The 13661-nt window shown below is 52.3% G+C and overlaps 1 protein-coding gene across 1 annotated transcript; it reads left to right on the forward strand.

Moving 5' to 3' along the window:
* Positions 1 to 267: 267 nt before the first annotated feature.
* MRPL10 (mitochondrial ribosomal protein L10) lies at positions 268 to 9206 on the forward strand. Its single transcript, XM_038385987.2, has 5 exons — positions 268 to 379; positions 3211 to 3377; positions 4503 to 4667; positions 5675 to 5819; positions 7010 to 9206. Exons 1-5 carry the CDS (start codon positions 337 to 339, stop codon positions 7279 to 7281), a joined length of 792 nt encoding a protein of 263 aa, XP_038241915.1. The 5' UTR covers positions 268 to 336; the 3' UTR covers positions 7282 to 9206.
* Positions 9207 to 13661: the final 4455 nt, after the last annotated feature.

The following is a 13661-nucleotide window of genomic DNA, read 5'->3' on the forward strand; positions in this document are numbered from 1 at the left end:
GGGGGCTCCCCGGGAAGGGCGGGGGGGGCAGAGCCTGGCCCGGGGGGGCAGAGTTGGGGGCTCCCCGGGAAGGGCGGGGGGGGCAGAGCCTGGCCCGGGGGGGCAGAGTTGGGGGCTCCCCGGGAAGGGCCGGGCAGGTGGCGGGGGATGCGCGCAGCGCGTGCCCGTTGCTAGGAGACAGGCGCTTCCGGGGGCCCCCAGGGGCGGGCGGGCTCCCCCTGCCGGCCTGGGGGGCGCTGGCAGCCTCGCGCGCCGGGCCCCTTGAACTCCCCCCGCCCAGCGCGTGGGGCGGTCCTCCAGCTTCCCACAACCCCCCTCGGCTTCTTCCCGGCTAAGATGGCGGCGGCGGCTTTGTGCTGCCGGGGGCCCTGCAGGACGGGTAAGGACCCTCCCCTCGGGCCCGCCGACCCCAGCAACTGCCCCCGGCCACAGAGACCCGCCCACCCCTCTGACAGCCCCTGTCCTAGTAGGGTCCCCCCACGTCTGAACCCTCCCCCAGAGATCTCCCACCCCGACACCCCCAGCAGGGCCCCCTCCCCCTTTGAACCCCCCCAGAGATCTGACACCCCCAGAGACCCCCAACAGGGCCCCCCTCCCCCTCTGAACCCCCCAGAGATCCGACACCCCCAGAGACCCCCCAGCAGGGCCCCCCTCCCCCTCTGAACCCCCCATAGATCCGACACCCCCAGAGGCCCCCCAGCAGGGCCCCCCTCCCCCTCTGAACCCCCCAGAGATCTGATACCCCCAGCAGGGCCCCCCTCCCCCTCTGAACCCCCCATAGATCCGACACCCCCAGAGACCCCTAGCAGGGCCCCCCTCCCCCTCTGAACCCCCCATAGATCCGACACCCCCAGAGACCCCCCAGCAGGGCCCCCCTCCCCCTCTGAACCCCCCAGAGATCTGATACCCCCAGCAGGGCCCCCCTCCCCCTCTGAACCCCCCATAGATCCGACACCCCCAGAGACCCCCCAGCAGGGCCCCCCTCCCCCTCTGACCCCCCCATAGATCCGACACCCCCAGAGACCCCCAGCAGGGCCCCCTCCCCCTCTGAACCCCCCAGAGATCTGACACCCCCAGAGACCCCCCAGCAGGGCCCCCCTCCCCCTCTGAACCCCCCATAGATCCGACACCCCCAGCAGGGCCCCCCTCCCCCTCTGAACCCCCCAGAGATCTGACACCCCCAGCAGGGGTCCTCTCCCCCTCTGAACCCCCCATAGATCCGACACCCCCAGAGACCCCTAGCAGGGCCCCCCTCCCCCTCTGAACCCCCCATAGATCCGACACCCCCAGAGACCCCCAGCAGGGCCCCCCTCCCCCTCTGACCCCCCCATAGATCCGACACCCCCAGAGACCCCCAGCAGGGCCCCCTCCCCCTCTGAACCCCCCAGAGATCTGACACCCCCAGCAGGGGCCCTCTCCCCCTCTGAACCCCCCATAGATCCGACACCCCCAGAGACCCCTAGCAGGGCCCCCCTCCCCCTCTGAACCCCCCATAGATCCGACACCCCCAGAGACCCCCAGCAGGGGCCCCCTCCCCCCTCTGAAGCCCCCCATAGATCCGAGATCCCCAGCAGGGCCCCCCTCTGAACCCCCCCATAGATCCGACACCCTCAGAGACCCCCAGCAGGGTCCCCCTCCCCCTCTGAGCCCCCCCAGAGATCTGACACCCCCAGAAGGGCTCCCCTCCCCCCTCTGAACCCCCCAGAGATCTGACACCCCCAGAGACCCCCAGCAGGGCTCCCCTCCCCCTCTCAACCCCCCCATAGATCCGACACTCCCAGAGACCCTCAGCAGGGCTCCCTTCCCCCCTCTGAACCCCCCCATAGATCTGACACCCCCAGAGACCCCCAGCAGGGCTCCTCTCCCCCCTCTGAACTCCCCAGAGATCTGACACCCCCAGAGACCACCAGCAGGGGCCCCCTCCCCCCTCTGAACCCCCCAGAGTTCCAAGACCCCCAGCAGGGCCCCTCCCCCCTGAACCCTCCAGAGATTCCCCCACCCCTAGCATGGCCCCCCTCCCTCCTCTGAACCCCCCCAGACATCCGACACCCCCAGAGACTCCCAGCAGGGCCCCTCTCCCCCCTCTGAAGCCCCCCAGAGATTCTCACACCCTGACAACCCCAGAGACCCCCAACAGGGCCCTCCACCCCCCTCTGTGCCTCCCCAGAGATTCTCCCACCCCTGACACCCCCAACAGGCCCCCACTTTTCTCTGAACCTCCCCCAGAGATTCCCCCATCCCTGATGCCCCACAGCAGGGCCCCCCTCCCCTCTGAACCCCTCAGAGATCCCCACCCCTTGACCCCCACAGCATCACCCCACCTCTCTGAAGCCCTATCCCTAGTATTGCCCCCCCACCCTGTTGAACAGCCCCTCCTGCCCGAGAGATTCCCCCATCTCTCTGGACCCCCCCCAGCTTTGCTCCTCACCCTTTTGACAGCCCCAGAGACCCCCAGCATCACCTCTATCTTTCTGAACCCCCATCCCTAGCATTTCCCCAGTAACTCCCCTCACTCCTCTGACAACCCCCTCCCCACAAGCTCCAGTGACTGTTCCCACCTATGGGGGACTCTCTGTATCCCAGTAGCCCTCATGCAGTTACAGCCTTGTAGATTTGGGGAGAGCCTGCACCTGATGAGTTGCTGGGATAGAGATGAGTCTGAGCTGATCTCTTTGCCCGCCCCCCTCCTCCTTTCCTCCCCCCTGTAAAATCCAGGTTTCAGAGTAGCAGCCGTGTTAGTCTGTATTTGCAAAAAGAAAAGGAGGACTTGTGGCACCTTAGAGACTAACAAATTTATTTGAGCATAAGCTTTCGTGAGCTTCCGATGAAGTGAGCTGTAGCTCACGAAAGCTTATGCTCAAATAAATTTGTTAGTCTCTAAGGTGCCACAAGTCCTCCTTTTCTTTCTGTAAATCCAAACACACCAAACTTGGCATTTCACAGTTATTGCTGCAGTAGGTCCTGATCTTCCAAACCTCATATGACCCCTGCACACTTCCCTGCCCCAAATTTCTGACCTGGGTCAGAACTTTGCATCTTGGGCTGGTCAGTCACTGAAACGCCCCTGCAGTCTGTAGTGGCAGGGCCAGGCTGAACTTATCCCTTATGGGGGTCCTATTAAACATCCCAGGTCACGGTCCAACTTGGGATCAAAGGCCCAGGAGCTGAGGTGCATTTAACTACATCGTTCTTTTTTCTTCCCTGCACCAGGCTGGCTGCCCACCCTGCAGATTGTCCGCCATGCCAAGTCAGTCACTCGTCACTGGAAAGCGATGCACTTTGAGCGGCAGAAACTGATGGCGGTGACGGAATACATGGCTCCCAAACCGGCCATCCCAGAGAAGTGCACCACTCCCTACGTCAAAGCAATCAAGGAGGTAAGCGCTGAGCACGGGGCTGAAGCACTTGTACTGCGAGCAGTTCTGGTCTTGCACAGAAACCTTGTAGATTTAGCCTGTGTCTACGCTGTGCCTGGGAGCAAGTCTCTCAGCTCAGGCTGAGACACTAGGTCGTTGGGCCCACCTGGGCGTGCTAAAAATAGATGCGTAGATGATGCTTTGACATTGCGTCTCAAGTCCACAGTGCCCCCAGGCTTGAGACCCCAAGCCCCAGCCTTCGTAGCTTTTTAGCATCCTAGCTTGAACCCTGCTAACCCAAGTCTCTGGCCCCGGGCTGGGAGGCTTGCTCCCAGATGCAGGGTAGACGCACCCTTACAGGTGCTGGGGGATTCGTGACTCTAGGAAACCTTCTCAGGTTATGGTTGGATTTCCCTTTCTTATCCTTGCTGCTGTTGGGTCTGGACTTTCCTTTTGTTGCTCTGTTGTTGTTTTTCCATCAGCCTCTTGAGTGATAGGTCTCACTCAAAGCCTCTATCTCCCATATTTCTCAGCATTTCTAGATCCCTTTGGCTTTAAGGTCTGATCGGTCCTTCCACTCGCTGCGTGCCTGATTCATCAGTGGTGCTGGGTATCCCAATCACATCTGCTGAAGCATGTATGAGCCGGAGATGTTTGGCATCTGTCAGATCAGGCCTATGCCCATGCTGTGTCTCCGGAGCTGGCCTCTTCAGCCTTTGTATTCTGCTCTTTCCCGTCTTGGCTCTTCATTTGTGAAGGACCCAATCCAGCTCCTCGCTAAGTTAACGGCCTGTTGATGTCAGTGGCTGCAGGATTAGACCCCTAATTCACGTGGTACTATGGGGCTAGTAGCTAAAATAGGGAGTCAGGATTCCTTGGTTCTATTCCTGGCCCTGCCAATCGCTCTGTGTGTGACCACGGGCCAGTCCCTGAATCTCTGTCTCTCAGTTCTCCCATTTGTAAACTGGGGATGGTGCCCACATCTGTGAAGCACTTTGAGGTTCTTGGATGACTGGAGCTCTCTAAAGGCAGAGTTCTTCTGCTTAACTGCTCTCTCTGTGCAGGCTTCAGGTGGCCCCCAGGTTTCCCCCGATCTAGGCTTTGACAGTTGTGCATAAAAAAGACGGCTCTCTCTCTCTCTCCCAGGAGAATGGCTACGCAAAGCTGTTACACCGGCAAGTGACGGAGACGTTCCAGGACAGTAAAATGATCGCTGTGTGTCAGTACAACTTTACGCCCAGCGAGGAAATGCTGCTCATGAAACACCGACTCAGGAAGCATAACATTCATGTCAAATTCTTCCCTAATGAGGTACAGTTGGAGCTGCCTGGCAGCTAAATCCAACGTGGCAGGCTGCTCCTATTGGAGCAAGGTTTAGTTCTTAAAGGGTTGTGGCAAAGCCAGTGCGTGATTGTGCTCCTAGACTGCCAAAAAAGGGGGGGAGTGAAGGTTATTGTGCGCCCTTTGTTGTGTTTTCTGGATTTGTTACATGTATTAAAAAAAGACCCTCATCTGGAGTTAAGTGCTGTCTACATCAAAGCACCAGATGGGCTAAGATAGTGGAGGTTGGCTTCTAGGGCAAATGAATGGTTGGCCAAAAAAAGAACCTTGCATTGTCCTGACAATCGGTGTGCTCTGGCACACCACTAGAAGGAGCGTGTTCCACAGGGACCTTGCACCAGAATGCCTTGCCCACAGCTCAACATCTAGCTTGGCTCTCTTGATGTTTCATAGGGAGTGGGGAGATCTGAGGCAGCTGGGTCCCAAACCATGGAGGGCTTTGGACTGGTTCCCACCTGCTTTTGAATGCAGTTGTTTTCAAGTGCAGTGCACTGCACACAAGTATAACATGCTCATTCTGGCCTTCCCCACTAAATAGTCTTCTGCATTTCAGCGCTAGGTGAGGCTTCTAAGCAGCCATCAGCACACGATCTCTTCATTCACTTGCTGGAGGATGTAAGCTTTCCCTCCTCGGCCTCTTTCTGGAACACCGGGTGCGTTAAACACACTGCCATGTAAGGGACTATGAGCACTGCAGAGGGAATGTCAGAAAAACATCTGGCTACTGGGGAACTGATGGTGCTGGCCACTTGGTCTAAATGAATCCAATTTCAAGGTGGTTTTGTGCTGAAAATTCTGGTTAAAGGGTGTCTGGAATCTGCTGGTCGCAGATCTCGAAGATGGCCCAGGTCTGTTCTCATCTGGGCAGATAAATGGCCTAATTTGAATATGGAGCTCCTGAAACGACTGTCCCTGTGGTGCTTTGAAGATGGCTTCAGCCTTTTTGTGATAAATTAACTGAGATCTCTCTCTTTCAGATCATGAGAGCCTACCTTTCAGTATCCAAATACAAGAACCTCCTTCCTCTCTTTGTGGGCTGCAGTCTCATGTTAGTGAGCCCAGAAATCAAGGTGAAGGAAATGTTGCGAATCCTGAAGTACGTGCCACAGATAAACCTCCTAGGTAAGGAGTCTCCCTCAATCAGGCCAATCTGTTGGATCAACCTGCTTGGAGAGCATCAGATATTGTTACTTATATTACAGGGGTGTCTTAAGGTGCTAACTGATGTTAGGGCCCTTTTGCGGCAGGTGCTGTACATACACTTAGTGAGAGGCAGCTCCTGCCTCAGAGTTTATGATCAAAAGAGAAAAGGTGGGTGGAGTAAACAGACCGAAGGAAAACCATGGCATCACTCTGAGTAAACTACTACTGCCAGGGCTGGCAATAAACCCTGTGTCCCGCCTGGTAGTTCAGTGCCCTGTCCAGTGGCCCACACGACCTCTCGATGCATCTGCGAGGGGAAAGTTTCTGTCTCTAGGTGGTTGGCCTGGGTATCTTTGGCACAGTTGCTTTGCCCTCTGTCCCCAGCAGGTGCAAGAGGGGTTTGTGTTAACTCAGTCCACTGGCGGCCCGGTTGGTGCAGCTCCCTGATGGCAGAAGGCTGGAGGGAATTGCTCCTTGGGTCTCATGGACCCATGACTGTACAAAGAGGTCTCTGCAGAAGAGAACAACTTTGAACCAGGTTTGCAAACAGCGACACTGAAATATGCTTAGCTGGGCATGTGGGGCTGTTTACTGGACAGCTGAAGAGGCTGGAGGGCTTTAGGTCACTGGTTGAAATTCAGTCCAGGATGGGAGCGATCCAAAGCCCTGACCATCTCATGACTGCAAGGGGGATGAATTGGTCTGAGTGCAGGTGCTCACATCACATTAGCATGCCCCCTCCCGCCTTTGTTGGCAGAGTTGGAGACCAGGATCACGCTCCCCTTGAAGTGACCCCCTTCAAGTCAGGTCTGAGTCACTTTGGCAGGGAAGCTCGCACTACTGCTACCTGTTCTTTTCTAGGTCCTGTCTACTGAAATGAGCATAGGGCTAGGAGCCAGGAACTCCCTGGTTCTTTTCCTGACTTTGTCACTGATTTGCTGCCAGACCTCAAGCAAATCATATCGCCTTTTCCTTTCCCCCTCTGCAAAGAAGGCAACACGGTCTCCAGGGTTGTAAATCCAGCAGCTGTCACCAGCATTAAACTCCCATAACCAAGCACCTTCATCACACACCCATGGAAAATAAAAGATCCCTGGCTCTCTTTCCAGCTTTTGCATTGTAGCCTGTATCTTGCACTCAGCTGTGTTTGCTCCTCTCTTGTCTTTCAGGTGCCTGTATTGACAACACCATTCTAAGCAACCAGGGGGTCATAAACTACTCCAAGCTGCCTGATATGGAAATCATCCAGGGGCAAATGGTGGGCACTCTTTCTCTCCTGGCATCCCAGACATGTGCTCTCCTGCATCACAGCCCTGTGCACCTCACGGCTTTGCTGGACCAGTACATCAAAGAGCAAAGTGGTGGAGCTGGGGAGACTGATGGGAAGGCCGGGGAAAGCCAGGCTGAGTTGGGACCTGCCAAGAATTCTGCGGGCCTTTGATGCCAGCTCCTTGGCACCCTGTGTATTAACCACATCCTGTACATAGAGGCTTATAGCAGGGAGCCTGTTCCTGCCAGATTTCATCTCAGGTGGGAGGGGATTAGTGGGGGAGGCCAATTGCCTGTCTAAGCCAACAACAGAATTAGCAGGAAAAAGATCCTAGAGGACTAACCTATCAGACTGGTGCTAATGCAATGTGCTACTGTTTGGGGGAGGAGTCTGCTGTGTTTGGGGGTGGAGTCTGCAAGGTGGGTCCAGTCCCCACCTTTCTCAGCCTGGACATGCGAAGCTATTCTTCCCTCCACTTTCTGTAACGCCCCCTCTCGTCAGTTGGTAATGCCACTGATGGATCATCCCGAGTCTTCCTCAGTGGGAAGGATTGTTCTTTGATGTGGGGAGTGGACACTGTTTGTAGTAGCGCATGCTTTCCAACCATCACCAATTCAGCTTTGAGAATCACTTGCTTCGGGGGACCAGAAAGCACATGGGGAAATTCAGAGTCCCTCTCTCAATTAGGGGAACAGAAAGGCAGCCACCTCTAGGGTGGAAGGCACCAACTGTTTAACAACACACAGTAACACTCCTCTACAGTTTTAAGACAGGAAGTGAAGAAGACACTCAAACAGCAGGACACAGAATGGAGGGATATGCCTTCACTGCTGGAAAGTGTAATTCCCAGTGCAGGCAGATGTACACATGTTAGCTCTGCTTAAACTCCCCCCTAAAAATAGCACTGGGTCCGCTGTGGCTCGAGCTAGGCACATGTGTATAGTCTCACCCAACTCCCTTGGTTGTACTCAAGTGGCTAGTCTGTGCAGCTGTGGCCACACTGCTATTTTTAGGTGCTAGTTTGAGCAGAGCTCGTGAACGTATGTCTGCCCCATCAGGGTATTGTATCTCCCAGCTGCTGTGTCGACGTCCCCTTCGTGGTTAACCCTAGAGCAGGATGGACATTTTCTATGGAGACATTTTTGCTGATGGAAAATGGCTTTTATTTTTTTTTTTTTTGCAAAACAGAATTTCTCAGGGGAGGAAGGGGGCATCTGTTCTTGTTAAACTGTGAAAGATTTTGGAGTCTTCAGTTAAATCCTGAAAATATTTTAAGACCAATCTTATTTGTGTTGGAAACATTTTACTGAGGAGGAAAAAAATGGAAAGGAAAGGTGCTCGGCTTTAGCTAACAGCTCTGTTCTTTCAGATGGGGCCCAACGATAGAGAGCTTGACTATCATGGTTATTTTCCTCTGATGGGCTGCCCCTGTCTGTCCTCCCCCGGGGTGAACCTCGTGCTTCTCTCTCAGCTGTGCTTCAGTCCAGCACAGAAGTGCTACAGCCCAATGCCTTCCTAAGAGCAATGGCAGGCGCCCTGCCCCACATGCCCGCGGGATGTTAGCAAAATAGCGTTCATAGTGTAGTCAAGTGGCAGCCAATCTATCCTTTTCGCTGCTGTTTGCAGGGTCTGGGTAGCAATGGGGAATTGAAGATGTGGAGGCAGATTGTAGCCCTGATGTAAATGGAACTAACACCACTGACGTGAGTGGACTTGTGCCTAGCTTAAGCAGGGCTGCAGATGGCATAAATCTACAGGCTTGCTGTGGAAAAGGCTTTGTCCTAACATTGTCAACGCTGCCAATTAAATTGTTATTGGCGTGGGCACCCGATTTTTTTTTTTTTTTCCCTGATAGCTTTGGCCGCAAAGTTGTGTGGACTGGAGCCAGGCAGTAGCAGTGACAATACTGCCTGTGCCACCTCCAAAGATGGAAAAACTCTCTGAAAGCAGGTTTCGGCTTGAGCGTTAACAGGAGCCTGTAGACAGCTTCTTCGTCTGTTGTATTGAACTGAGCTTTGCAAAGCATCAAGGCCTGGCCCCAGCCTGGCTGTGGGAGTGAAATGGGAGGACTCATTAATAAACACTGTTTTCTAGAATGTCTGGGCTGCGGGAGTCTTTGTCTGAGGCTTTGCTCTTAGGATTTTTACAAAGCTGTTCCCCTTCCTCTCCCTTTGACTCTTTTGCTGGCTTCCCTTCCAGCTGCAGTATGACCCACTTGGTGTTGGTGCCACAGGACGCTGGTCTGAAGCCTTCTTTAGGCAGAGCACAGAGACCTCCCTGATACTCAGCCCAGCCCAGCGCAGGTAGGGAGGAGGAAGTCCAGTTTCTTTACCAACTCAGTCAGCCTCTGCTGAGTCTCCAGGCACAGGGAATCCTTCTCCTGGCAGATGAAGCCTGGATGGCAGAGCATCTCATAGGTCTCCTGGGAGATTAAAGAGCAACATCTGGTCTTAACCTGAGCTTTTCCTGCGCTCTGAGATGCACTAAACTCTCTGGATGTCAGGTGGTGATCTCAGTGATTACATAGATTCATAGATACTAAGGTCAGAAGGGACCATTCTGAGCATCTAGTCCGACCTCCTGCACAGCGCAGGCCACAGAATCTCACCCACCCGCTCCTACGAAAAACCTCACCTATGTCTGAGCTATTGAAATCCTTAAATCATGGTTCAAAGACTTCAAGGAGCAGAGAAGCCTCCCTCAAGTCAACCATGCCCCATGCTACAGAGGAAGGCGAAAAACCTCCAGGGCCTCTCCAATCTGCCCTGGAGGAAAATTCCTTCCTGACCCCAAATATGGCAATCAGCTAAACCCTGAGCATATGGGCAAGATTCACCAGCCAGATACTACAGAAAATTCTTTCCTGGGTAACTCAGATCCCATCCATCTAATATCCCATCTCAGGGGATTAGTCCTATTTACCCTGAATATTTAAAGATCAATTACTTACCAAAATCCCATTATCCCATCATACCATCTCCTCCATAAACTCATCAAGTAGAATCTTAAAACCAGATAGATCTTTTGACTCCACTGCTTCCCTTGGGAGGCTATTCCAAAACTTCACTCCTCTGATGGTTAAAAACCTTCATCTGATTTCAAGTCTAAACTTCCTGGTGGCCAGTTTATACCCATTTGTTCTTGTGTCCACATTGGTGCTGAGTTTAAATAATTCCTCTCCTGTATTTATCCCTCTGATATATTTATAGAGAGCAATCATATCTCCCCTCAACCTTCTTTTAGTTAGGCTAAACAAGCCAAGCTCCTTAAGTCTCCTTTCATAAGACAAGTTTTCCATTCCTCGGATCATCCTAGTAGCCCTTCTCTGTACCTGCTCCAGTCTGAATTCATCCTTTTTAAACATGGGAGACCAGAACTGCACACAGTATTCTAGGTGAGGTCTCACCAGTGCCTTGTATAATGGTACTAATACCTCCTTATCCCTACTGGAAATGCCTCTCCTGATGCATCCCAAAACCGCATTAGCTTTTTTCACAGCCATATCACATTGGCAGCTCATAGTCATCCTATGATCAACCAATACTCCAAGGTCCTTCTCCTCTTCCATTACTTCTAATTGATGCGTCCCCAACTTATAACTAAAATTCTTGTTATTAATCCCTAAATGCATAACCTTACACTTCACTATTAAATTTCATCCTATTACTATTACTCCAGTTTACAAGGTCATCCAGATCCTCCTGTATAATATCCCGATCCTTCTCTGAATTGGCAATACCTCCCAGCTTTGTATCATCTGCAAACTTTATTAGCACACTCCCACTTTTTGTGCCAAGGTCAGTAATAAAAAGATTAAATAAGATTGGTCCCAAAACCGATCCCTGAGGAACGCCACTGGTAACCTCCCTCCAACCTGACAGTTCTCCTTTCAGTAGGACCCGTTGCAGTCTCCCCTTTAACCAATTCCTTATCCACTTTTTGATGTTCATATTGATCCCCATCTTCTCCAATTTAACTAATTCCCCATGTGGCACAGTATCAAATGCCTTACTGAAATCTAGGTAAATTAGATCCACTGCATTTCCTTTATCTAAAAAATCTGTTACTTTTTCAAAAAAGGAGATTAGGTTGGTTTGGCACGATCTACCTTTTGTAAAACCATGTTGTATTTTGTCCCATTTACCATTGACTTCAATGTCCTTAACTAATTTCTCCTTCAAAATTTTTTCCAGGACCTTGCATACTACAGATGTCAAACTAACTGGCCTGTAGTTACCCGAATCACTTTTTTTCCTTTCTTAAAAATAGGACCTATATTAGCAATTCTTCATGCATCAGTGCCTCTTGCAATCTGTCCAGTAAATGGGTTCAGTTCTAGCTTTAGTGAGTGAAGGAGGGTAGTAGTCTTTGGACTTCTCCAGCACCTTCCATCCAAGGATCTCAAGCCCCTTTACCACTATGAAAGATGGCAGGAGATTGTTGTCTGCTGGGGAAACAGAGGCACAGCTGGGGCGTGACCTGCTCCCAGACACGGGGATTTCTACTCAGCAGTGGCCTGTGCATGTGGAGTGTTGTCTTTCTGCTTCCCACCAACACTGATGTCAGAGTTATACTTAGGGTAACAGGATGTGGCAGAGCCTGGAACAGAACCCAGCTCTCTGCCTCCACTTCCTGCCTGACAACCGCACGGCCATCCTTTTGCCTGAAAGGGAGCTGCTACATCTTCTCACAGGGGTACCTGAATATGCTCTCTGGGGCCTGTAGACCTGTGCGTCTCCCAGGCTGCTTCAGGCTCACTCCCTTTGTTATCGCTTGTAGCATAAATCACTTGATATCCCTGAGCCTCAGCATTGCTGTAGGAGTCTGGGAGGGCCGATTCCTTCGCGACTCACGGCTCTGGGTCCCGGATACGGGACCCAAGTCCAAGCAAGTGTGATGCTCTCCTGATTAGCAATAGGGAGCCTGATTGCCCCTGGTGACCTTGGCAGGGTAGGGAAATGCTGCTGCTGGGACAGGAGATCAAAGGGGGCTGGCAGTGACAGCTCTGTCCCAAGCACAGTGAACTCATGAGGCAGCCCGGTCCCCTTCTCAAGGTGGGCGAATGTCTGTTTCATGCCTTTGCTCTGCTTGGCAGCCAGGAAAGAACAGTGTGTGCTGCTAATGACCCTTTTGGTTGATTGTAGAACACACTGTAGACCATTTCCCACCCCCTCTCCCACTCATCTGATATAGCCATGAAAGATCCTACTGGATGGCATGTGATCGGTAAACATCAGCAGTGGCATTGCATTTTCAGATTGTTCAGTGGGTGCCCCACTGCTACAACTGTGTGTGGGGGAGAGAAAGAAAATACTTGTCACAAGGCACCGAAGTGGAAATTCTTCCACCATTGGGCTTAGCACATGGTGTTTTCTGCTGATGCTCCCATTGCAAATGGACTGGATTTTTTCCTCCGCAATACCTGAGTGATAACAGCTCTGAAATCTGCACTGGGGGGCGGGGGGGGGGAAGGTTTTGTTCTTAAAAGGGTGTTTTGTTTATAAAAAAAAAAGGTCAATTTATGTTTATTTTGATGAAAACAGGGAACAGAGAGAGCTGCTGGAAGCAGGGGTTGGTTTTAGCCATTGGATCAGCAACATTCCTCATTCTCCATCCTCCTTTATGCCCCTGCAATTTAGTTCCTTCCGGTGGCTTTTTGGACTCTGTATCTCTACACTTGCAGCTGTGTCCCTGCTGTGCTTTCCTACTCCCTTCCGGAGACAGCTGACGATATTAACTCTGATCTCCGAAATGCAGCGGGCTTGGGTCCTGTCTCCCTGGAGGAACCAATCTTCTCTCCACTTTACTTTGTGCTGCTCTAGCATTTGAGATAAGGGTGAACATTTTCCGAGCTTTTTGGCAGAAAAGTGGGGTTTCAGCTCCATAAAAAGCGTTTTTTTTCCTTCCCATGGAAAAGTTTGTTTTTTGGCACAAGATTGAAATCTGAAATATTTTGGGCAAAATCCAAAATATTTAAATTATGAAAAGCTGCCCCCATGCCTCATGGGAGTTGTAGTTCAAGTGCCTCACACTCCCATTCTCTGTCAGTTGAGCTTCCTGGCTGGATTGCATCTCCCATGATGCACTCCCACGAGGGGAGATAGTGATGCATCATGGGAGACCCAGCCTATAGAGGTGAATGAGAAACTACAACTCCCATGAGGCACTGCAGCACCATTTCAAAAGAGAAACATTTTGGTTTTTGGTCAGCCTATGTCAGTTTGATTTTTGGCCCCAAACTTGAAATTATTGGCTGTCTTTGAGGTCAGCAGGGGGCTCTCCAGCCAGGAGTCCCTAGAGTTAAACAGCTGAGCATTGTCAGCGTGCAGGACTTTGACTCTGGAACTATTGTGTCAGTGGGAGAAGCAAGAGGGTGCAGGACTATGTGGTTAAAGCACTAAAGTGGAAGTCGATGCCTGTCTCTGCCATGGTTTTCTGTGGCCTTGGGGAAGTCACTTGACATCTGAGCCTCAATTCCCACTGTGTAAAATTGACAGAGGTTTGAGAGAGAGAGAGAGAGAGAGAGTGTGTTATCCTTCCCAATTCCTACC

This window comes from Dermochelys coriacea, chromosome 27 (assembly GCF_009764565.3).
Source record: "Dermochelys coriacea isolate rDerCor1 chromosome 27, rDerCor1.pri.v4, whole genome shotgun sequence".
Lineage (NCBI taxonomy): Eukaryota > Metazoa > Chordata > Testudines > Dermochelyidae > Dermochelys > Dermochelys coriacea.